Genomic DNA, 24,711 nt, shown 5'->3' with positions numbered 1-24,711 from the left:
TGTATCTTCTTTCCTCCTTCCTATATCTTGATTTTTATCCTCAACAAATGTGAAAACATTTTTGCTAAACCTTTTGTGTAGCTGCTGCTCCATAATAATCTTTTCCCTTGGTTTGAGTTTCTCGAGGGATCTCGTACACCCACCGTCCATGCTTGTTTTCTTCCTGTCCTGCTGCTGTAGGCTCCTCTTTTTCCCTCTCATACTTGGCCAGTCACTGTCTTTTTCTTCACTGAAGGCTAGCCGTCATTACCTTCACTGTTATTCTTGACTACAGAGGATCGACCTGCCAGGACTGAAAACATCATCCTTTCCTGGGCTGTGCTGTGGTTGCTCATGTTTGCAACGTCCCGTGTTCATCTGTCTGAAGGGTTGGGGAGCAAAACCCTTGCTTGTTCTTCTCGTGTAAGACAAACATAAAACAGTGCTTTCGTTTTACTGTGTTTGTGGAATTTAGCAGAGGTAGGCATTTGGGGGAAACAAGGAGAAATGAGGGACTGAAAGTTAAGAACAGCCTTGTGGGAGGGTGGTCATCAGTAAGGCTACATCTCTGGAGGGGAGGGGGACACTGCTTGTGCCTCAACGTTTTCAGCCCCTCAGGGGCATGTTGGGTAGTTCTTAAGCTGAATATTAAAGAAGGGCTGCTTTGTTCCTGGGTTAGAAAGGAAAATGAGCAGCGGGGTTATCAACAAGCGTTGCTTCAGCCCTGGGAGGAGCTGACTTGGTTCCTGCGCTAGCAGCACAAACCCCAGCACACAGACATCTGCTCTTACCCTTCAGCCTCTGAGCCGCGTGTCCTCCTCCCCACTGGGGAAATGCAAGGGTTGCCTAAGAGCTTTTAGGGTTTGGGGGGGAAGAGCACCCCGCAGCATGCATTCGCCCGCCCCTTAGTGCGAGGGCTCTCAGCCGGGAGGAGTGTCGGTGGCAGGTGTCCCTTGCCGCGGGGAGGACCTTGTGTCGCAGACCTGTTGCTCCAGGGAGGACTCCAGGAGGCCACCAGCAGGGATACATCAATACCCAAGGTGGACGGGGGCTCGTGTATACTCCTAAGGGCCCTTCCTGGGTGGAGCGGTCTCCAAGGTGTCCTCTTGGGCTGAGGGGGTCTCCCCGGTGTAGGTGACCCCCCAGGTGGTGGCACCCGCTCCCCTCTGCCGTGCTGCTGGGCCAGCTCCTGGGGGCAGAATGCTCCTGCCACAGTCTGCGAGGTGACACTGCCCTCCTCTGATCTGTGCGCAGACCCCAAGGTTTGGACCCGGAGGACTGGTGGTTTGGTGGTCCCAGTGGCACCTCGATGTGCACGCTGAGACTGCCTGGCTCGTGGCTGGGGTAAACGAGGCCGCCTGGGCTCCCGTGCCAGCGGGACTGGTGCTCTCCTGGCAGTGCAGAAAGGAGAAGATCCCAGCTCTAGAGGATCGCAGGGGGTTACAGATTGGGTCACTTGTAGTGGGTGACGCCGTGTGTGTGCAGCAGAGTGGGGGGTGTGCGCACCCACAGACCGACTGGAGCCTTCTCCTCTGGCTGAGTGCTTACGCTGGGAGCTGCACTTGGGTCTCCTCAGTCTAACCTTGTTCTCTGGGTCCTGATGGTTCCTTGTGCTCAGCCTGTGCCTCGCAGCTCAGCTGAGACAGGGTGTTTTTATAGCCCTGCTACAACAAAACACTCACACACCATTAACATTTCTAACATGCTTTACTGAACTTGTGATTATAAAGGTAATTTACAGTAAAACAATTAAATAAACAATAAGTTAAAACACAATACATTTATACACAGTATTTCAAAGGACTCCAATGACTATCAGGTTCCAATACATTAAGACTTTAAAACAACATTAATATTCAATGTGTATCCACACCTCCACTTATCATTATAACATGTCTCAAGACTCCCGACAACATACATTTTTGGTTGCAGTCCCCCTATACACACAAGACCAGTGAAATGCTGAAGCAATTGTGCGATTGAGAAGAGCACTGCACGAGACAGGCACGAACGATGTGCTGGAAGCTGCCTGGGGAATGCGGGTGTCACCTCTAAACTGAATTCACACTTCAGACAACAAATGGAAAGCGCTAGCATGCCTTCTGGATACAGCGGGAACCAGTCTCCCTGTCAGCCACCCAACGCTGGAGTTTCACCGATGTTTTCGGTTGGGGCTGCCTAAAGAAGCACCCCCGTTCCTCCGGCCCTTTGCTCCGGTGCGCATCTCACGCTGCCCTGGAGCCAGCGCAAAGTGCTCGTACGTCTGCTCTGTGAACCAGCCAGGGAAACCGAGACTAACAGTAACCCAGCACACACACACACGAGTGCTAGCTGTCGATCTCCCTGATCTCCCTGGTCATGTTCACCGTGCAGATGTGCTGGCACCAGAAAGAAACCAGCCCGGGCGAGGGACACGGTGCCTGGGCACAGGAGGACTGTTTCTGTAGGCAGCAGTTCTGTTGAAAACAACAGCTAAAAACATCTTGTGGAACTACAGAGCTCAGCTTTTTCATTCTGAAACAAGGAACATTTTCAAACCGATTTATAGTGCAAATCAAATAGTCAAAAGCAAAATTAGGGACTCTGCCAGAATATACAGTAACTTTTTAGGCTCTGTCTCGTCCCTCTTTCTCTCTGCCTTGGACAGCTGGTGCCCAGGGACAGAGTGGACTTTAGGTTTTGATATTGAAGGGTGTATGGCGCAAAGAGTGCAGGGCCACCAGGCAGCAACCACGAAGCAACGCTCCGATATTGTAAATGGGATCTGTGCCTCCTCTCTGAGTGCTGAACACCCACATGATGGTTGGTACAACAGGGGCTGCTACAGCCAGAACATCTCTGAGAAGACTGCTGCTCCAGTATCTCCTCTTTATGCCTGTCTGAGAGAAAGTACGGATACACCCAAAGGCTTCATCATCATGAGGTTCTGTAAAATCAAGTTCTTTCATGAAACGGTTTTCATTGACTCTGTGCTCCACTTCCCTGCACGGAGACTCCACAGGAGACAAAAGGATGGCAGAGTTTGGATCACTTGGAGTTAAGTCCACTATGATACCGGAATCACTGAGGCTCCCAAGAGAAAATTCACCCAATTCCTTCAGTGAAGAAGGTGGGCTTAGAGGACGGGCATCTTGAGCTCTGAAGATATTTTGGATGAGCTGCTCCACATCTAGGCTATATGGCACCACATCAGTTTGGATGGCCTGTTCCACCGTCATGGTGCTGCTTTCCTCCTCATCGAGAACACTGTCGAGCATCTCTTTATTCACAGCAGGGCTGGAGGGAGATGGATCACTCAGCTCAGAAGCTGTGGTGAGCAAACTCTCTTCAGATGAGGCAGTCCCGTTAGCTGTGTCCGAATTGAGAAGCAGCCCGCTATCTGCCACCTCCTCCAGAGCCTGGTCCTCTGTGCTGAGGCTGTCTGGCATCGCGGCGCACAGTGACAGCAGCTTCCCCTCCGACTCACACGTGTGCTCCAGGCATTGCTCATCCCCCACAGAGCTGCTCTGAGGCATCTCCATGCTCTGCAGCAAAGATTCCAGTTTCTTGTTTTGAATGTTTATGTCTACAAAGTATTTCTGAATTTTTTTGTCTTTCTCAGCCAAGCTGTTTTTCATAGTTTCAATAACGTGCTTGAGTTGTTTAATTTCGCTTCTTGCTTCCTTTAAGGACAGCTCTGCCTCCACACGGTTACACTCCTCTTCAATCCAGTCCTCCCTCATCCGTACCAGCTGAGATTTGAGCTCTTCCATTTCTGTTTCCCTGTAGCAAAATAAAAACGTTGTATCACTTCTGCTGACTGCTCAGTAAAGAGTCAACGCGGGGCTCCGCCGCGCTGGGATGGCTCTGCTGCAGAGATGCTCCAAGGACGAAGCAAATTCCTCCTGCAGCGTGTGCCGCTGCCTCTGAGAGCCGGCAGAGACGCGAGCCAGCTGCTAGCGGGAGCCACCGGCCTCGCCACGCAGCCAGCAGCCTCCTGGGCTGTGCCGCGATCCTGGCTGTTCTGAAGCGCCCGTGGTGACCGCTGGGTTGGGTCCAACCAGCGCAGCGCTTAGCATCTCACCTCCTGCCTCGCCTCGGAGGAAACGAGAAACAGCCGCCTGGAGACATCCCCCCGCCCGCCACGTCCTCCCCTGCCCCAGAGCCCACCCTGGCCCCAGGCAGCAGCAGGGACCGGGGATGCAGCGCGGGGCTGCCTTTGCCCAAGGCTGCTGCTGCCTTGACCGGCGAGCAGGTGGGGAGAGGGGGCCCCTGGTGAGATCCAGCCTCGCGGATGCAGAGGCCGGACTGTCCCGAGCTGGACCAAGGGGTCCCTGGGACTCTGCCCTGGGGCTCCGTGCAGACAGCCCTTGGAGCCAGCTCTCGGGGCGGTTTAGTGAAAGAAACGACACCTGGTGCTGTGTCATGCACTTTGCCGCTTCTTTGCTCAGCATCCACACAACGGGCTGTGGTGAAAAACTCCATACCTAAGCGGCAAAGCCCCAAGCAGCACACTGGTTTGTGTCAGGGCTTTTCTTTCGTTAGGGGAGGAGGAGGTTTGTAGTCACATTCCACTGAGTGAGGCAGAACAGGAGATGAGGTAATACATGCTGGCAGGTAATTGTTTTATGTGTAACACGTCTCAGTGCTAAATCAGGCTGGTAAAAAGTTATCCTTTAAAAATATTCTATTGGGAAAGTTCAACAAAGCCATATTCATAACTGAACTGCATGATAGGTATTGACTAAGCATGCTGTGAACCTGAAATACCTGAAAACAACCGAGTCAGACCGATCATATTTCAAATCTCTTAATGAACAACTTACGTGGTCAAGAAATGAGTAAAAATGCCCAGGATTCCCACCCCTAAATGCTCCTGAATAAATCTTTCTAACTTTGATTTCTGGAGTGAACTATACCTTTCTTTAAGTTTGCTCTCAGATTCCTTCAGCTTGGTTTTCAAATGCCGAACTGTCACTTCCTTCTGCTGCAGAGGAGTCAGGTACTGCTCTGGATTTTGTGGCTTAATGCTGTGATTGTCACCACAAGAATTGTATCTCCCTGATCGCCTGAAAAGAAGAAAACCCAAACCATCACATAACCTTAGTCACAGTTCTTCAGTCCTGCCAAAAAAACCCCAACAACCCCATGGCACTGACTGACACAGAGCGTGGCTCACGTGGGGCTCCGCACACAGGACTGCCCCTGGCTAACCAAAGTGTTTGAGGAAACAGCTGCCTTGTGGCTACGTGCAGAATTTACTGTTTATCGCACTTGGTTTCAGTGCCATTGTGCCAAAAGAGGCACCTAACTGTAAGAGTTATCCTGGGTGAGGCTGGGTGAGGCTCTGAGCAGGGAGGTGTCCCTGCCCACGGCCAGGGGGTGGAATCGATGATCTCCAAGGTCCTTTCCAGCCCAAATCATTCTGTGATTCCATAAAATCCCCAGCCATCCCTCACCCGCAGCGGGCGGCGTGCCCTGGAGCAGGGCGGGTGGCCAGGGCACCCCGGGCAGATGTGGCCAGGCGAGGCCATGCTCTCCCCAGTGCGAAAGGACCCTTAGAGGAAAAAACCAGCAAACCCCCATGAGAATTGACGGCATGAAACCAGGTGAGAGAGCCTGCCTTGGCGTGAGAGTCAACAGCAGTGGGCTGTGACTAAAAGTGACCTTGAGTGTCACCGTGCTGAGACAATAAACCTTTCCCAGGGGATGGGGAGCCCTGTCAACTGTTGAGCCACCAACACGAGGAGTGACACCTCTGCTGAGGATCCAGGTGACCTGCTGGGCAACCCCACAGCCCGTCCCGCACCACGGGCAGAGCAGGCGAGTCGGGTGCTGAGCAGCTGAGACAAGGACTTGCCTCATCACCGGGCTGCTGTCACTGCCTTTGTAGGAGCCCGAGTTGCTGCTGCTGGCCGAGGAAGCCCTGTAGCTCTGGTGGATGCTCGCAGGGCTCAGCTGGTTTCTGCACAGCGCTGACAGAGGGTCCTTCTCCCGGGACGCAGGGGGGCTGGCTCCCGACTTGCAGGATGAGGATCCATTGTTCCGACCATGAGGGCCACGGCTGGAGGGGAACCAAGATGGTTAAGTCATACTGGATTGTCCTCACCATGCAACCCGTTATGTGTCTTGTTTTACACATAGAGTTGTCTAAACACCGAACCAGACAGATAACTGAGTAGCTGGAGAGAAAGCCAGCCCTGAAGCCCTCAGCCCCTGCGTGTTCCTTCCCTGACTGCGGGGCCCTCGGTCTGAATTACGGTGTTAGGGAAACCTCAGACACCTTCACATTTCCCTGTGGACAGCACAGTTCCCAGAGACTCCATCAGATTGTCCCCGACCCCAGAACCCCTGACTGCTCAGTATCGAGCGGGCTGCAGCCCGGACCAGCACCAGAGGAACCCATCTGGGCTTTCCCCAGCCAGGCTGCGCAGGGTTGCCCATGGTAAGATTGCTTTCACGCTGCTCAGCCAGCAGCCCGAGGGACCGCAGCGTGCAGTGAGAATAGACTGTGTCTGAGCCGCTGTTCTTCCCTGCCCTGGGCACGCTGGGCTCTTCCGCTGTCGCTGTCAGCCCTTCATCTGCTGGACACGGCTGGACCCCCGCTGAGAGCAGGCTGAAACGGCACTGAAACACCCAAAGGCAAGCACAGCCTTCTCTTCCTTCCTTCCAGTTTCCCCCATGCATATCTGCCCTTCTTTTCCCACTTTTTGTTAAACAATCTGACTGGCAGCCTGTGCTGGAAAGCGACCCGTGCCTGCTCTGCCCGCAGCCGCCCGGGGCCGGGTGCTCTGAGGATGGCTTCTCCCGGGCTGTGCTCCCCGCTTGCTCACTTGCTTTGTGCTGCTGCGCTGCTGCCTTCATCCTCCCACGGAAACTGCTCTTCTAAACTCTAATGAAAGGGCAGGTTTCACAAAAATACAGGAAAAAGGCAAATCCAGCCAGGAAAAGAGAAGGCTTGAACGTAAAAAATGTAAATACCGCAGAATTATAAAGCAGAATCTCTTCTTAAAATTGTCTGACTTGGTTTCCTCCCTCCTCTGAAAATGGAACAGTTTATAAGGAACAGATGGTTGGGTGGCTGCTGTGAACCTCCATCACGCTGCTGTGGTTTGGGTGATTTTATAATTATTTCACAATGAAGCGCAGGACTGTGGTTTGTGACAACACTGAAACCTTTCACAGCGAGTTAAGTCAAACCGCTAAGAAGGAACATCTCGCAAAGGAGACATCTCCCTCCTCTCTGTACAGCACAGCATCAGCGCTGGCGCGAGGCAGAACTTGCACAGCAATGCGCTGGAAGGAGCACTGGTACAGAACACTTCTGTCCCATTAAGTAGGTCAGTATACGCTGAAGTTATATTTAAATCCACAATAATACATAAAGTAATACACAATCTTACTGAAAGTAAGGTGATTTTAGGGTTTCATATTATACTTAGAACTGTTTTTTCGCAGATTTAATCTAGAGAGTGCTCAAGTAATGTTTATTGTTCTGACAGTCTCACGACACAGATATGAAACTGCTCATCAAGCATCACTCTGCCGATCTCTGCACACTGGGCACACTGCGACCCCGGAGAGGTCTGTGTGAATTCAGCACACGGGTACCCTGCTGCCGGTCCCAGCCTGCCTGCCAGCTCTTCACAAAGGGCAGGAAACAGCTCCTGTCAGTTTGAACTCTTTCCTCCCCCTCCAGAAAACGTGAGCAGCAGGGATGGCGTGGGCAGAGCACAGCGTGCGCAGCTCTGTCCCAGTGCAGGCCGTCTGGTTTTGCACTTCCCCCATGGCAGGGAGAAATCTTACAGAAACCTGCCATTAAAGGTTCATTTAGATGGACTATGATGGGTTTTCTATTTGCATATAGCTCTAGTTACATAAAGGCTGGGCAAGGGTGTTTAAGAAGAAAGTGCCAAAGGCAGTACAGTGTGCTCCTTCCTACACAACACAAGGTCGTGATCTGGAAAGGCACATGCCAAGCTGACAGTTTATTACAGAGAGAAAACAAAGTGATCAGATGGGAAGGTGAAGGTTAGCTGGTTGGGAGTATGGCTGTTAAGTAACGCACCCTGCTGCTTCCTCCTCCGCTCCAGCCGATGCTTTTTCTGCATTACCTGATTCTATCTCCCATACTTGTCATAAATAAATAACAAAAAACCACAAGTCAGCTGGTCTGGCATATTGGTAAGTTCTGTGCTCTGAATACAGCATTTTTTTTTCTTTCTTATATCACAGTTCTCATCAGTGTAAGTGCTGCCCCAGAACTGAGCATTACCCAAACTGTTTTAAACTCATAGTACTGGTGTTGTATGTCTCCCCTGACAGACCTTGCACGGCAGTCTATCTTTGCTCTAGCAACACTTGCAACATTCAGGAAAAACTGATTTGCTTACTTGCGAGAAAAAGAAGATCGTTTGCTTCCAGCAGCCGACATGTGGACTTCAGGCGCTGAAATACTGCCCGTGCTGCTTGAAGAGCTAAAATCGGCTTCACTCCCTGGAAAGGAAAAGGGAAGAGTGAAAACATGATGGAAATTATAACTCAAAGGCTGTTTTCAAAACAACAATGAATCACGAGCATCCTTCCTTTGTCTGTCCTGTGTGAATTTCAGAAGTTCCATGAGTTTCCAAACATCCCTGAGGACAAGCACTGGATCTGCTCCAGATTTTCGACATTTCTTCAGCACTGGCACCTCAACAAGAGCAGAGAAAAGCATTTGGACACAAAAGCCTCACGCTACAGAAGCCATTTTAGGATGTGGCTGGGAATGTTTGTTGTGACAACCTGTTTGCTTCCCCACAGCCACCAGCAGATGAACCGAGCTGCTCACGTGGCTCCCACAGGAGCGCGGCGGCAGGAGCACGCAGCTGGACCTGGAGATTTCTCCTGCTTTAAACCACACAGACATCCAGCATGCTGAGAGGAGAGCTGCCTCTGTCCTGGTTCCCGGGGTGATGTGCACACACAGGTATGTGTGTATGACTGCACAGGCTAACGGCGCACACACACGTCTCTCTGTACGTTTCTCGGCAGGCTTTCACGTGGCACTGAAGCGCTGTAAGGCAGTTCCAATAGCCTTAAAATAATCCAATAATCACGTGTGGCTCTCGAGGGCTTCTCAGATGCTAAGCACCTGCGTGATTACTGACTTTCTACGGATCACGGCTTTTCTTTTCCAAGCCCTGGCACACACAAGGAAAGCTGCTCTCATTTTGCCAGGGCCAGCAGCAGGCAGATGTACTATGGAAGTCTTATCATCTGGAAAAAACCCCACCCTTAAGTTAGGTCAGTCTCTCACTCAAATGGCAAATGTCCCAAGCCATGCCCAGGTCCCAAGCCACAGAGCCACAGGAATGGATGGTGACTTTCTCTGCGGGGATGGAAACAGCTTTCCAGCATCTCTAAGCAGCTGGGCGGGGGGACACCTCTCAGCCGAGAGTTTCTGGGCACCATCCCACGCACTCCCACGCACAGACCCCCCAGCCAGCGGCTGCAGCCTCACCACAAACCCCTTTTTTCTGTCTTTTCCACAAGGGGGAGATGCAGCTGCAGCCACCATCGTCCCCAGGGGCAGACAAACCTCCGAAATCCTTCGCAGGGCTGATGGGGAGGGCAGCTCGCACCCCTGAGCTGAGTTTCCGGGACCGGGAAAAGGCCTGGCCAGAGCCTGTCTGCACAGCCTGAAAGAGGATGACACAGCCAGCAACCATCCTCACCATCCAGCAACGCTTAGCAACCCGTCTGGTGCTGGAATTTAACCCAATACTTCCCGGTCCCCAGCAGGTCTGAGACCAGCCCCCTTTCTCTGTGCCTCTGGTTCAGCCTAGCCCAGAACAGTCCTCCTTTCAAAGCACTCAGAGGTAAGGCGTAGCTCTTCAAAAGGGTCGCTCAGGGACCCAGCTCCATCACCTCTCCCCAGCTCCACCCCCAGTGCAATGCCCCTGATAACCAGACCCTGGTCACGCCGCTGTGACCGCGCCAGGACCCAGCGCAGGTCTGCCGGGGAGGAGGGAGAGCGGCACAGCCGCTGGGCTTCAGAGGATTTCTATCCTGGCTGCAGATGTAGATGTCAGTGACACTCTCCCTGGGGAACTAAAATGACCGTGGGACACGATGTCTGAAGCTGCAACAGAGGTTTCCTGATAAACAAAACATTCCCATCTGCAAGACTACAGCACGCTCCGAACACTGTCTCCGTACTGCACCACTCCCAAAGCTGCTTTTCCAAACCAGACCCCAACAGGCAAACACATCGCACAGATCCCATACCTCCGGTGTTCGGCCCCCAAGAACATTTCTGCCTCTGTAAGACGCCAACAGCTTCCCAAAGCCAGGTCCTGGCTGCAGCACGGAGCACAGGAGCCCTAGCCGAGGCTCATCCCTGGTTAACCAGACCACATCACAATCAGGTCTCGCTATTGAAAGCATTTCCAGGAATCAAGGCTTAGGAATCGCCTCTCCCTGACCCGCCTGGCTCGCAGCACAGTGCTGGGGAGGGCTGCCGAGCTAGGCACTGACGGTAAGAGTCATCAGAGCCTGAGACGCAGCCGCCCCCAAGGCTGAGCTTCCTGAAAGGCTGAACTGCATCTGAGACCAAGAACTGGGTCTGCAAAGCAGGAATTAACCTTTCTGGCCCCAGTTCTGATAACAGCCACACACAAACTTAACACTGAGCACAGGAGACTATGTTTAAAATTAGGCGTGTGGCTATTTATAGGATCTTTGAGAACATTTGGTAAATTAAAGGGGTCACTGCTAGCAATGGTTCCAACTGTGTTAGTGATGTTCACGCTGGTTTTGTGTACAGCAGAGCTCGACAGCAGTGTTACTAGGAGACTTTAAAAAATACTTTCTCCCATTTGGTACACATCTCTAAGCAAAATAACATGGCATCTACCCATAAAATATCAATTGCAACATATTCTCCCAGGTAACGTGACTTCTATCTTGCAAACATCTTAACAAAGAGGTGAAAGCCTTTGTCCAGCAGCACTGCGGGCAGAGCTGAACATGGCCTCTCATCCCTCCTAGTGCCATTCCCCAGGCTGTGACAATGCCACACATGTGAGCCCCAGAACAGCCCACGGATTCAGCGTTAGCCATGATAAGAGGCTGACATTTCTCAGAAACATACTCTTTCGTCCTAAACAGCCATAACACTTGTTTAGCTCTGATCTGAGGCTTCCCCGTTAAGAGGACCATCTTATCCACCCCTTCCTGCGAAAGATGCTACACATTGAGCTGCCGGCTTCAGAGGGATGTCATCTGAAATTCATCCATATTTTTCCATGCTCCAGCTACTTGGTGTCACAGCACCAACTGCCTCCCCGCAGACGAGCCAGCTTGGGAACGTGCTCCGATGGGAATGCTCACGCTGCATGTACAGCACCCGATGCTGGGTCCCCCCCCCTCGCCTTGCAGCCCTCCCAGGAGCAGCACGGCCACACCGCGGGAGCAGAGCTGGGCACTGCTCTGTGCAACGGGAAGAACAACACAAGGATGGCCAACAAAGCACAAACAAATCTCCAGGATTGCTCCTTGCCTGGAATGGTGTCTAAGCAGCAGGAGTGAAATCACGCAGTGCCTCGTGCCATCCCTGCATTTTACTGCAAATGTCAGGGCAGGATCGAGCAGAGGGAGAGGGAGCTGCCTGTGCAAGGGCCAGTATGCCTCCAGCTGGCACCGTGCCCCTTCATCCCACTCGTGCCGTGCCGCCACCGCGCCGACATTGTGGGCATAGCAGAGCCCCCCTTTAACTCTGCTCTTCGCACCGCCTCAGCCACAGTGCAGGACAATGACCCACTGCAGTGACCGTGCCGCACGCTGCAGTCACAGCCTTTGCAGGTAGAGCAGCCCAGGTACATTGGGCCAGCCAGGACAGTGTGCGAGCACAGACATACCATGTCAGGTATGTATGTACGGTTATAGAGACAGTACATCCATTTCTTACCCAGAGCCACACAATCACCCCACATGCACACCTGGACTATGGCATCCCCCTCTGCTATTCCCAGCCATTGCACATGGTTGGATGCCTTGTCATGCGGTCTGCTGGCCTGGATGTTAAAATTTTGCCTGCACTTTAGCATCTCATCTTTTTCCTCCTATAAGAATAAAGCTCAGACTTTCTTGTGTGCTTTTTATTGTCCATTTTCTATCTAAGTGGAGAAAATTTGCTATCTAAAGATTAAAATATTGAAAGAAGGAAAAGGTTCAAGTGAGATCTGTGACAGGAACACGGCAGCTGAGCAGCAGAACTGGATTCCCAAAACTCAGGATGCACATGAGCTTATTGAAATTTAATCTTTTGCTGCAAGTCTTTCCTATTTGCAACTTCGCCACTGTTTCATAGCTGCCACAGTATGTAAACCACAGAGCTTACCTATCTTCTGACACCACAGACATGACCTGTCTCTATATAGATCACTCTTGATGTTAGGTTTTGCATATAGTCACCCAGTGACACAAGGCTGCAAATAAAACAGTGCTGACAGAGACAGCTTGTCCTCAAAATGTAAAGCACTTAAATCTGCTGAGCTTCCTTGCCTTCAAAAGCATCCTGTTGTACAGCAGAGAGACCAAAGCATGCAAAATATGTGCTCACCACTCTGGTGCAGCAGCTAGAGGAACATTTGGCATGCTGTATCTGCAGATAGCTCTACTTGGAGACCCCAGGGGAAGAGATGGAGCCTGAGTGTGCAAAAAACTCCAGCAAAGCCATTAGGAGCAGCTGGAAAAGTCGAGAGAGTTCAGCTGTAATGCCCACTCTGAAAGGACCTCTATTTTTAAGAGATTTGGTTTCATTTATCTATAAAGATTTAACTCACAGCCACATGTCTAGTTCCAATATTTAACAGCATAAGCAATACATGTCCACAAAACACTAATGATGCTGCTTGTCTATTTAACATGTGGTTGGTCCTGCAAGATTGTTTTTGTACATCACAAGCAATCTGGGAAAGAAAACCATGCTGCTCACATGCACTGACAAACATAAGAAAAAGAAGCTGCAAAGAAGTGATGAAGTCTTGCTTTAGCATTTCAGGCTTTCTTCAGATAACACCATCAGCAATGACCCACATCGAGGGCAAAGTCTCCCCGTGGGAAATGTCCTCAATTCACAGTCTCAAGCCCACAGCTGACAGTGGTTTGGTTCCATCGGTGAGACTCTTATCTTGGACTCACTATTATATTTCACACCAAACAGCCGCTGGGTAAAAGCAGATATAATCCTGGGAGCAAGGAACGGGACACAGAACTCCTCCCCATGTGGACTGCGCGAGTCTTTGGGTGACACGAGCTACTCCCCCATGCCCTGCCTCTGCCCGTGTCCCATCCTCTCCACTGCCACCAGGTCTAGAGCCAGTGTCTTATCTTGGACTCACTATTATATTTCACACCAAACAGCCGCTGGGTAAAAGCAGATATAATCCTGGGAGCAAGGAACGGGACACAGAACTCCTCCCCATGTGGACTGCGCGAGTCTTTGGGTGACACGAGCTACTCCCCCATGCCCTGCCTCTGCCCGTGTCCCATCCTCTCCACTGCCACCAGGTCTAGAGCCAGTGGAGGGAGCTGAGGATGCCTGGCAGGGCGCAGCGTTCTTACAAGAGGTGTGGATTTGAACTCTTTCAGTCCAAGGAGGGCACTGAACTGACATTCTGTGACTGTGTGAACGAAACATGCTGGTCGCTGGCACTCACAGGGTGGTCCAGCTCCAGCACGGAGGTTCAGAGTGAATCCAAGGACACATGGGCACACTCTGGACTGCAAGTAGGTGGCTAAGGCTGGAGACACGCACTCCTCTCTGGCATCTCCTGCGGACTGGTGGGGGTGTGTTCCTGCCTAGTGTGCTCTCTGCTATGAATCCTTCAGTACCTAACCATCCCCTCTGATTTTATATGCAGCTTAGTCACCGAGCTCAGGCTTGTGAGCTGCCCTCCCAGGATGATGGTGGGAAGCTGGGCACAGCAATGCCTGGCACAGTCAATCCTAAGGGTACCAACGGGCATCCCCTCCCCTGTCCCACTGCACCGGCCAGTGAAGCCGTCACTCCCCACCCTTGGGTGGACGTCCATCTGCTTGCCAGTGCTCCCCCCCCAGACAGGTTTGTTCACCCCATTTCAGCTGATTGCACAGTGCAGTAACAGCCTTGGGCAGATGGCAAAGATACAGTCAGAAGGGATGTGGAGCAAGACTTTCAGTGGGACTCTCCATAAATTGTTCAAACTGCTGAGTGAGGAGACCCGCAGCTCCAAACCAGGCAGGAGACTTTGGGGAAGAACTGCAACATGGATCCTGCTTCCTTGCGTTTGGATCCAAACTCGATTTTACAAATGATCTCCTCAATTCAGACTGCTGGCTGTGTGATCTAAACTATGTACCTTGATTTTGGCTCATTTTGCTTTCTTACTCTTCTTAATTTGGAAGAAGGTTTGTCAAATAATCAACATTTATCTCACTAAGCAGTTTTCTGATCTCATTCAATACTCTAGTTTTGCTAGTGATCTGAACTACATCAATGCAAATTGTAAGCACTGCAGATCTCAAAATGAATTCAGAATGTGACTTCTGTATGCTGTGAAACCACAGTCGATCAAGCTCTTCTCTAAATTTAAACACAGTCACTACAAACTAATTACTGGTCTTGGCTGGGAGCCATCGTGTATATTCTGCGTATCACTGTGATCTGGGCTTGTGTTTTTCTTAGTTGTTTTTCATTCAGGGGTTTGTAGAGCAGCCACAAGTGGATGCTGGAACAGACAAAGAGCACTGCACGTAGGTTGGTTTGGGGTTTTTCTGCTTTATATATCTTAAGGAAATTCTTCATACAAAAATCAGCCTGACCTAATTATTTTTTGTGCTTCTGTACGCGGTTCAAGCTGTTCTAACAACACCTTAAAAATGGCTCCCATGAATTTTCTCTTCTCAGCCTGGCATGACCTTTGTCGGGGGAACATATGTTCAGGGAGCAGAAGGGAACAGTCTGGGGAACTGATCTTCCTGTTCAAACAAAAAGGCTCTTTGGCTCAGGGACAGAGGGATGCTACTTTGCTGCACCAACCTCAACAGAAACATTGAGGCTGGATGTTCAAAAAAGGCACCGATGGTTGTATAGCGTGATACTGGACTTGAACTGCATACGGCAGCTTTATGAAATGCAAGTGTAAACCCGCCTACGGACAAGGATGTTTGTAAGCAGGCACGTAGTGTCACCTCAGGAGATCCTTCGTACACCTGGCAGTACTGGTCGGCTCGAAGGGAAATGGGTAGGCTGGTCAGAAGTATTTTTAAGAGCTGGAAAATATCATCTTTGTCAGGGATGACTTAGCAGAACACAGAGAGGGAGCGAACTCCATCAGAGCCGGGGAAAACAGCCCAGCCCTCCTGTCACGCTGGTGGCAGAAGTTTAACAAAGGGCGCTCAGAGGCCGCTCCAGCACATCTCTGAAATCTGGTTCCTGTGCAAGAGGAGGAGAGAGGCCGGGTAGTGCACAGCACCGAACCGTGCCGGCACGCGTCCGCAGCAGACGTGCAAACACATGAACTCCACACTAAACCTGATTCAGCTGAAAGCTTCTGCACAGTCATCCTTAATGTAAGGCATATGGTTCTAATTATAATGTGCATAAAACATTTTAAATAAGCTTGACATGTTTTCAACAAGGAAGAGAAAAACATTGGAATGAGAAACATATCTGGGAGGTAACTGACTAAACAACCCTGCAGCCCCAGGACGAAAAGCAAAATTTGTCAGAAGCTAATCAAATATTTACTGTAACGCACACATTGAAAGAATTATAAAAAACTAACAGAGTTCAAGTGTCATCTGTTGAAAAGAACAGCAAAGCCCTACCTAGTATATTGACTGGTTGCACAAACTGTATTTGTTACAGTAACAAAGCCAAGGTAGGTCTCAGGGCAGTGCATTTCCATTTACGACTGCTGCCATTTGCTGGTTTTTCCCCCAACAGCACTCTTCCCATGAAGAAGCACCAGTGACAGACACGAAGCCTGTGCTTTTCCAGCTTATTAATCCTGGAGGGTTTGTGGTCACACTGCACTCTGCCAACTCCAGCAAACAGTCACAGCCTGTCTGGATTTTAAAAGCCAACAGCCTCCCATCACCTACGGAATTTCAGAAGGGGGGAACAGAGACCTGCAACGCGGTGCCTCAGTGTGGGTGCAAGACAGGGCTTGGAAGGCTGGTGAAATAAGAAACGAACCTGGCAGAATTCTCGTTTCCGTTAAATACATTTTATGTAACTGTATATATATGATACGCTGCTATAAAGTAGGTTTGCTGTTTTGCTGTGTCATATTAAAGGTGATCTATTTCAAGCTCCCTGGGGAAGCGATGTCCGCCTCGCAGGGGCTGCAGGCTGGGTTCATGGCAGGGTGACAGGTCCCCCGCTCCCAGGGGGGAATTTTGGCAGGGGCACTCTCCCTGTGTGCCACCTCACTCAGGAAATACCTCCCATTGCTCCCCATCAGCAGAGCTCCTCAGATGTGTGAAACTCTTGTTTCTGGGCACATCTGGAAGGAAGTCGACTTTAAAAGCACCGGACGGTTTGGTGCCTCGCTCCTGTCTAAGGACCAGGGTGGGCATTTCACACTAGACCCAGTACATCAGGGTCCACACAAAAGCAGCCCGAGGAAAGCTCTCTTCTGCTGTCAGCTTTACTGGGGAGAGGAAGGACCCACCTGGGAACTGCAGAGCCAGACTGAGCTTTGAACGGGGCGGAGGCTGCCCAGCATCTCCCCGTCACACCAGCTGGAGCACACCCTGCATCCAGCAGGAAGAACTGGATGAACAGATCGGGTTCCCATCCTCTCAGCTTATCATGTCCCTCTGCAGCTCCTCCGTAAATCCACCCCATTGAGGATGCCCGCCTGTCTTCATTACCCCCTGCTCCACGGAGGAACCCCAACAGGCTGAGCTTCCCGCAGCCCCCACCTCCATCAGGAGCCCCTGCCCCACCCCTGCGCCCAGCACACCCAAGGAAATTAAACTCTACAATCGAGTTGGGGGCACTGTTGGGCAACCTCTGTCTAGCTGCTCTTCTGGTTGCTGGGTTTTATTTTATGCTTTTTAATTTTGGTTTACGTATTGGAACAGGGGCTGGACGTGCATTTCTACCGTCTCCTGGGCTCTTCCCGAGCTCAGGATCATACCTGCAAGTGAGAACCAAAAGAGAGTGCAGGCATCTACAACACAGCTTCACCAGGATTTAGATATCTAGGTACACAAAAGCAAGCAAAAGACCACTGCCCAGCCGGGCCAACACCTGCCTCATTGCTCGTGCTCGAGCTGCCGCTCTTGAGCCCAGGAGCCACCAACCCACCCAATGTCTTTATACCACAGTGAGACCAAATAAGTGAGATTTAAATGACTAAAATAAAGACATTCCCTTGGCTTCCCACGCCTACATGTAAATACAGATATATAAACACAAGGAATATATAGACATATCTACTCAATACTGCTCAAAAGGCATTTAAAGCAATCACTCTGAGGGAAACAAAAACTTTTAGGCAGCAATTTGGTCACCAAAAAAACCAAAATTCAGAGAACACTGAAACAATTTCTGATTTAAAGTCAAACACCAACAGAAAATGGAAAACCAGAATTTTTGACTTTCTGTTTGAAATGATGCTTTAATTTTAATTTTGAAAACTGTCAAATTTCTTTCTTCTTTTAAAAAGAGGGTAAAAACACTAAAAAAGTCTTCCCAAGCATTCTAAATATTTTAGATTGGATATAATCCTTGTTCAGTCTGAAACAAAGGTTTTCTTTAACATTTTGATTTGGCAGCGAACCCCGAAATCGGTTATTTGCATAGCTCCACTTTGAACATAATAAGATGTCAGACAAAAAAGAAATACAGGATGTAAAGGAAAATAGAAAAGGAAATAATCTATCAATTCTTGAGTAAACATTGCTCAGAAAACATCCCAGGATTCTCATTAAAAAGGCATTAATAACCTGGAGGAATTCCAAAAAAAGGTCAGCAATAATGAGAACAGGATTACAGGGCACTGTTTATGAAGGGAGATTAAGAGAATGCAATTTGTGTATTCTAAGATAAAAATAAATACTGGCAATGCTGTTCATCATGGAGAGGAGGAGTACAGCTGGAAAACCATAAAGGAAACCATGTAACAGTAACACAAGACTCTGTCTGCCATGTGTGTTATTTCATGAAAAATTACTTGAAATAAAAACTGATGGTTGGTGGGAGTTGTGCATAGTAAAACGTAGCTGGAGTAGGGTCAGAATACTTTAACCAGGGAATCAGAGAGCTATTTTAAACACTGGCATAAATAATACAGATTGTAATTTAAAAGCAGAGCACAAAAAAAAAAAAAAAATCTCCTAAGGGAGCATTCATAATGGCCTCTTCCGTATGCACAATACTTCTTTCCATGGAGGTGAAGCAGGCTGGAAACCACAGAAAACAGCCAGGAGGAGCAGAAGATTCACTGCAGTAACTATATAAATTGCAAAGCGTGTTCTAGCTTGACATTATGCATATTTTCAAACAAAGACTTAAGAGTGTGCAGTGTGTATAGCATCAGCTTCTCTTTTTTGGCTCAGATTCCACTCTGGATTAGTAGAGGAACAGAAAAAAGCCTCACTGAACATACAAAAAAAATATTTTTTTTAACTAAATATCACAGCTATTACCATCTTCTGTCCTTGCCTCAACTCTGTCCTCTAAACCCCAGTGCCCTTCTTACGCCAGCACTCAGCCACCTCCTCCAGACGCAGGAGCATGTCCCCAGGAGACCTGCATCTCCATCAAAAGGCGTTTGGAGCTAAAAGATGAATTGGCTGGCACCGGTCTCACCCTGTCCAGTAGCCTGGGCACTCCCTGCAAAAGTCCCCTTTCTGCATCCCCTCTTTGCTCCAATTTGCAGTTGGAGCCATGGCTGCCTCCCCTCCCGGACCCCGCGCTGGGCTGAGCTGGAGGCTGCAGGTCTCCTCCGGTCGGAACCCCCCTCGAACAGCAGCTGTCCCACTTTCTGTACGTCTGGAGCAGGACTGGGACAATTAATGGGCCAGAGAGAGAGACAGAAAGGGGTTACGGTGTGCCTGCTGGGAACTGGGCTGCAAACCCCCAGTGAGAAAGTGGCACAGTTGCCCTGGGAGCAGAGCCCCTGCACCCCCGCCTGCCCAGCAGCCCGGCACCGGGCACTCTTCTAAATATTATATATGCCTGGATATATATTATTAATATATATAACTATATATGTTTCTTTTCCATCTACTGAACTAAGTAGCAGGGATGTCCTTCTATTTCTTTCTTTTTTTTTTCCTTCCTGAGGAAGGAGATAGGTACCGAACTGCAGAAGATTTATGCCCGAGACTCTGAACTGCAGGTGGCCCGTGGCACCAGCCCACAGCCAGGCAGGTCATTAACCAGGACAGGTGGGACCCAGGTTTTCACCTTTTGCTTGCCAATTCCTCCTTTGCAGCTTGCTGGCTTCTTCTTTGGGTTCTCCCTTTTCTCTGTGACATCTGGGCGCTTGCTGCAGGCTGCGAGCCTTCTGAACAGAGAGAGATGTACGTCCTGAGAGGCCACAGCCCAACCACTAATTGCCTACACCTCTACTAAGCAAGATCTAAAATAATTTTTTAGAAGAGGTTGGATTATAAAATTTGTGGCATTCTAGGCCACTTTAATTTAACAGGAACTTGTAGATTTCGGTTCAAAAATATGAAACATTTTAAAGCCAAAACACTCTTTGTAGCTGCTACTTTGCTTATTCTTGTTTGAAATAAATACTTGGCTATCTGAACAAGTTTTCCAATCAATTCAAGCAAATTTGTTTAAATCCAAAGTTTAAATCTAAAATATATGAAAATCCAAACTAAAAAAAATAGTGCTATGCTAATAATTTTTACCTAACTTCCTAAGCATCTTTTGCTCAAAATATTCATACTCTGATAATATTCCAGTATTATCTCTCAGAAGTTACGGAGCACCTTTTTCTCTTCAGTGTGATTCAGTTAGCTTACACCCTAAAAATACTTAATTGCTTTGAATTCATGGTGCGAAATGAGATATAGAACCTCCCTGGGCAATGCCAGGTGCCTTGGGCAGCGGTCCTCAAAACAGGGCAAACAAAGACTGCCTCAGCTCGTCAGGGATGAACAGAAGAGGAAAACTTATCTAATTAGACCTACTTGAAGATCCATGCGTGATCTTCAAACACAAACTTTCTTCCACAACTGAATGTTTAAGACTGACTTTCCTTTCTGTTTAAAAAAAAAAAAAAAAAAAAATGAGAGAGTGAGAAATAAAAGAGATGGGAACTGTACCTGGCTTCAGTAAGGGCTGAGAGCAGAGCTGTCACAGACCTGATGAGGAATACGGGAGACCGGGGTGGGACTCAGGTGACCAACCGTGGATGTCTCTAACAGGGACACTCCCGTCCGAGCCCACCTTGGTCCTGGTTTTAGGCAACGGAGAGTGAGTCAGCACAACCTGTGAGTTCAAGGTACTGTTTATCTTACCCTAAAGTAAATGCTTATATATCTGGTCAGAAAGACAACACACTAGATTCACTGACTTCATCCATTTATCTCCTTTAAAACAAAGCAGGACCCTGGTCCACTTGTGCAGGTGGAGATGATTACAACTACATCACAGACACAGGACTGAGGTCAGCCACCTCTGCTCTATCCAGTTTGGCTTAAGACTGTGAATTTGCATCTCCCCCACCTCTGAAGCAGCTCCCGTAACCCCCAGAAGAAGGGAAATGGCAGATTCACGTGCTGAAGATGTTCCACTTCCTGCGAGCAACGGGACCAGTCACTGGACCAGGGACAGTGAGCCAGTCCCCATCCGCCACCCACGGCTCCTGAAGGTCATCTAAAGAGACCTGTAGATCCAAATTTCACCTCTCCTGAATCCCAAATACCCAGGAATTTTTGCCAGACAGAGGAGCTCCAACGGTATCTCCTGGCTGGACTGGGTCTGTTGACCCAACTGGGAGGGATGGTTCCAAAACTGCCCTGGAGACCCCGACATTCCGAAGCGGGTTGGGGGGGGACTGGGCTGTGCAAATGACAGACCCCCAAACAGCTTCCACCCCACCGCCATACACCAGACCTCACAGCACCGACTGCTACAGCACAGCAAACCTTCAAAAGCAGATCCCATCAGCAAAATATGCAGGAGGGCTCAGTGCATACAGAATTATTCTCCGGAAACATGTTTATTTAAAAAAATCAGCAGTAGCTCTTTTGTGTAAGCCCCAAATGAAAGGCGAAGAGAGGGCAGAAAAGCAAAAGTCAGTGAGAAAAAGGAATAGGGCCAAAACCTGCCACAACTGTGTTTATTAGACGCTGTGTTAGAGCAGATCTCAGAAACTTTATTGTCACAAATAAAATGATGAAGCCCACATACAAGAAAGGGAGAAGAATGAGATTAAAACTGTACAGGAGATAAATGTTGTGCACTGTCAGAGCCAAACATCAGGATGTCTGACATTTGTTGTCTGCTGTCAGGTGTGGGACAGAAGTTAGGCATTCCGAATATGTGCTTACACCTAGGACAGATGACACATACTCAAGTAATTCTTCCCTTTTCATTGCCAAGGTGCTGTTTTAAAAAGCAGATGGAACGCCTTCCAGAAGCACGTGTAACTGACCACGGTATATCTCTGCTCTTTGCCAAATACTGAGCTGCGTGAAAATCTAGTGCTTAAGTTAGAGCCATCCTCATCGGGCTTAAGTTACTCAGGGAATCTGGGCTTTTGCTCTTCCTCTTTTCCTTTGCAAGCTCCTCTGCACCCCTCAAGAGAATGTCTGCTTTACACTTATCAATAAACATGGACACATCAAGAGATTGCTTATTATTAATTCAAACGCTTTAAGAAGGTACAAACCAAACAAATATATGGAGAGCTTGTGGTCATAGGCAAGATGCTCCATCGTTTGTTATCGACTTACTTCACTCGATCCACCTTCAGGACATTTTTTTGTTCTGCGACCAACCATTTACAGCACATGGAATCAGGTGTAGCTCATTTCCCAATTTCAGCATTCTTATGCACGTGACGCCAACCACACCTTTAACTATCTGAATATTCTCAGGAACAGAAGCACGAATCTTCTGACTTCACTGCACAAGTAAGGTTATGAGTGATTGCAGGGTGGGAGCATGGTGCAGTCTGATTAAATCCTGCACTTGTAACCTGGTTAGATGTTCTGTGACATACCCTTGTTCCTCATTATCCCTCCCCCAGAAAAGGTGCAGTCTTGGAATGTGGGTTACGAAGTACTGCTAAATAAATCACAGCAGAAAGAGAGACACTTTACACCGAGGTTACCAGGCTTCTCATCACTCCCACCTTTGCAAAATCCTGCTTTTAAAATAAAGCATGCCAATTTATTTTCAGCATCAGTCAAGGCAGACTACTACCTCTAAATTCAGGTTTTCTGTTATTTGTTTTGTTTTGTTTTTCTTAAACAACCAGTGTGACTTTGCCTTACAATGCATAGTACACTAGCAGCATTTTAAAAATTATTTCAACATAAGAGGCAGAAGTACCCAGTAGTAGCTATAAAGAACAATGAACCTCTTTGCATGCCATAGGACCTATTCAAGTTAGCACATTCTGTAACTTGGGGTTTGTATTCTGTACTGTTGTTCCTGAACAACGGGAACAACAGTGCTCTTATTTTTCCCACTGCTTGTAGAAATTTAGTACAGAGAACGAACAAAACCCATGCAAATACAAGATACAATGTCCTTGGACAAATGCATCGGTAAAACACGTCTTTCTAATATTTTGTCAGCCCTCCCAAGATAAAACAAAATCCTATCATGGCGTCCTTCTGCATCAGGAAGGTGAAGTTCTTGAGCGTGAAGCATATTTTCAGAATTACCTCTAAGACAATCCTTTCCCAGAATGTATACACCTATTGATCTGGTTTTCAAGTGAAGCACATACGCATATATCAGAGTCAGACACTGTTATTCCCACACTGTCATACTGAAGAGAGGGAGCAAGCTGAAAAAAGATCTATAAAATCATACAGCCAGATGTCAGCAATAGAACCTAAACCAGAGCTTTTATGTTTTGTTTTTAAAACAACCAAAGTAACTCTGCCTTTAGAATACAGACACATATGGAAGTAGAGTAGCAATACAGATAAATGTATCTGTGAATTTTACACTAATGGATTAACTAGTCACTGCTCTCTGGTGCAAAGGGGGATTCCTAGAAAAAGTTTCTGGACATTTAGTATCCTGGGAATCTAATCCCCACACACCAGACAGCACAAAAAATCGGCAGGAAGAGCATTACATTTTAACAGCTAGACATAATCTGCAGCTAACACCTGTATTTCCTATCTAATCTGTTTGGCTCATTTAGCTCTAACCGTAATGTTCCCAACTGCTCAGGGTCATTTCCCTTGCCTCCTTTTTTATAACTATTGTCAGCTCTAACGCTGATTAAAAACCACCTGCACCTACACTGTACTCACAACCAACTCAAGGCCAATACAGTTTGCTCCACCTGTCTCTCTCCTAAAAATCCTAATAGTCCTAAAGCCATCAAAGATCAACGTGTCCAGACTGGGACATCCAAGGCTCATTCACTCGTGACGTGACAAACTCACACAGAAGAAGTAGAAAAGATCGTCTGGCAACACATGCCGAATACAGCATTACTTATTACAGCTCAAAGCTAAATGTCATTCTGAATTGAACAGTGATTGTTAAAAGTCACTTTTCTTATTCTTTCAGTTCCATGAGCTCATTATAAGTGGAATGGCAGTACACAGACACGAAAGGCAGGGCAGGAAAAGCACAAATGGTGCCTCGCGACTACTTAACTACAGACCCGAGTGATGTACTACTTAAAGGAAAAAATGTCTGGACAACACAGAATCTCAGAATTGCTGGGGTGGAGGGGGCCTCTTGAGACCACCAAGTCCATCTCCCCACTCAAGCAAGTCCAGCTGAAGCAGACTGCCCAGGACGGTGTCCAGCTGCGGTTGGAGCACTTCCATGGCTGGCGGCTCTGCCCACAGCTGCTCTAGGCAACCTGCGCCAGTCTCTGACCACTGTCACAGTGTTCTTATGGAATTTCACATTCCTTAATTTCTGCTCATTGCCTATTGTCCAACAAACGTGTGCTCTATGTGGTGCAGCTTCTGAGGCTTGCCCGTTAGTTTGAACAGGCTGAAGTCTCAATGCCCAAATTCTCGATGACTGCCCTCCTTGAGAGACAATCCATTGCGGTTCAACTGCCACGTAATCCAAAATGTCACTGTTTTAGCCAGGTTCAGTGATAGATGGCCAGATATTTTATCAGCAGTGAAAACAAATAACTTTTTTGCCTGGTCTGCTGCTCCCTGGGAGGATTATCGCTGAACTGAGCTGTGGCTGGCAGCCAGCCGGTCACCGCAGGTTTTGGGAGCTGACCCTGACTGTGGCTCGCCCAGGGCTCCCTCCCTGCAGCGGTGCTCACACCTCTGCTCTGCAGGCTCCTGAAGGGACACGTCTGGGACACTCTTAATGTTTCATCTCATATCTTCATAATTCATTCAGCTCATCCAGTAAACTGTCCCAAGTGTGCCCATGACACCAAAAGCAAGAAAGTAAAGACCATAACTTTTGCCAGAAATGCTGAACACGATCAGGTGCCCTTCTTGACTCGAGAAGCTCACAGACATTTAAATATAAGCACATCTCTGTGTCACTTTAAACACGCAAGCCTTTTAGAAGTTATT

At 48.7% G+C, this 24,711-nt stretch overlaps 1 protein-coding gene across 1 annotated transcript in view; it reads right to left on the bottom strand.

The window, feature by feature from the left end:
- Positions 1 to 2,484: 2,484 nt before the first annotated feature.
- Positions 2,485 to 24,711, bottom strand: part of SYBU (syntabulin (syntaxin-interacting)) — a gene marked incomplete at its 5' end in the record, with an annotated part of 39,308 nt that continues 17,081 nt past the window's right edge. The window contains 4 exons of the mRNA XM_010075841.1: positions 2,485 to 3,741; positions 4,878 to 5,027; positions 5,819 to 6,022; positions 8,352 to 8,454. Of these exons, the coding sequence (XP_010074143.1) occupies positions 2,652 to 3,741; positions 4,878 to 5,027; positions 5,819 to 6,022; positions 8,352 to 8,454 (1,547 nt within the window). The remainder of the gene's footprint in view (positions 3,742 to 4,877; positions 5,028 to 5,818; positions 6,023 to 8,351; positions 8,455 to 24,711) is intronic.

Source organism: Pterocles gutturalis, unplaced genomic scaffold (genome assembly GCF_000699245.1).
Source record: "Pterocles gutturalis isolate BGI_N339 unplaced genomic scaffold, ASM69924v1 scaffold1403, whole genome shotgun sequence".
NCBI lineage: Eukaryota > Metazoa > Chordata > Aves > Pterocliformes > Pteroclidae > Pterocles > Pterocles gutturalis.
Note: the sequence above shows the minus strand (reverse complement) of the source record. Positions and strands in the feature narration are given on the sequence as shown.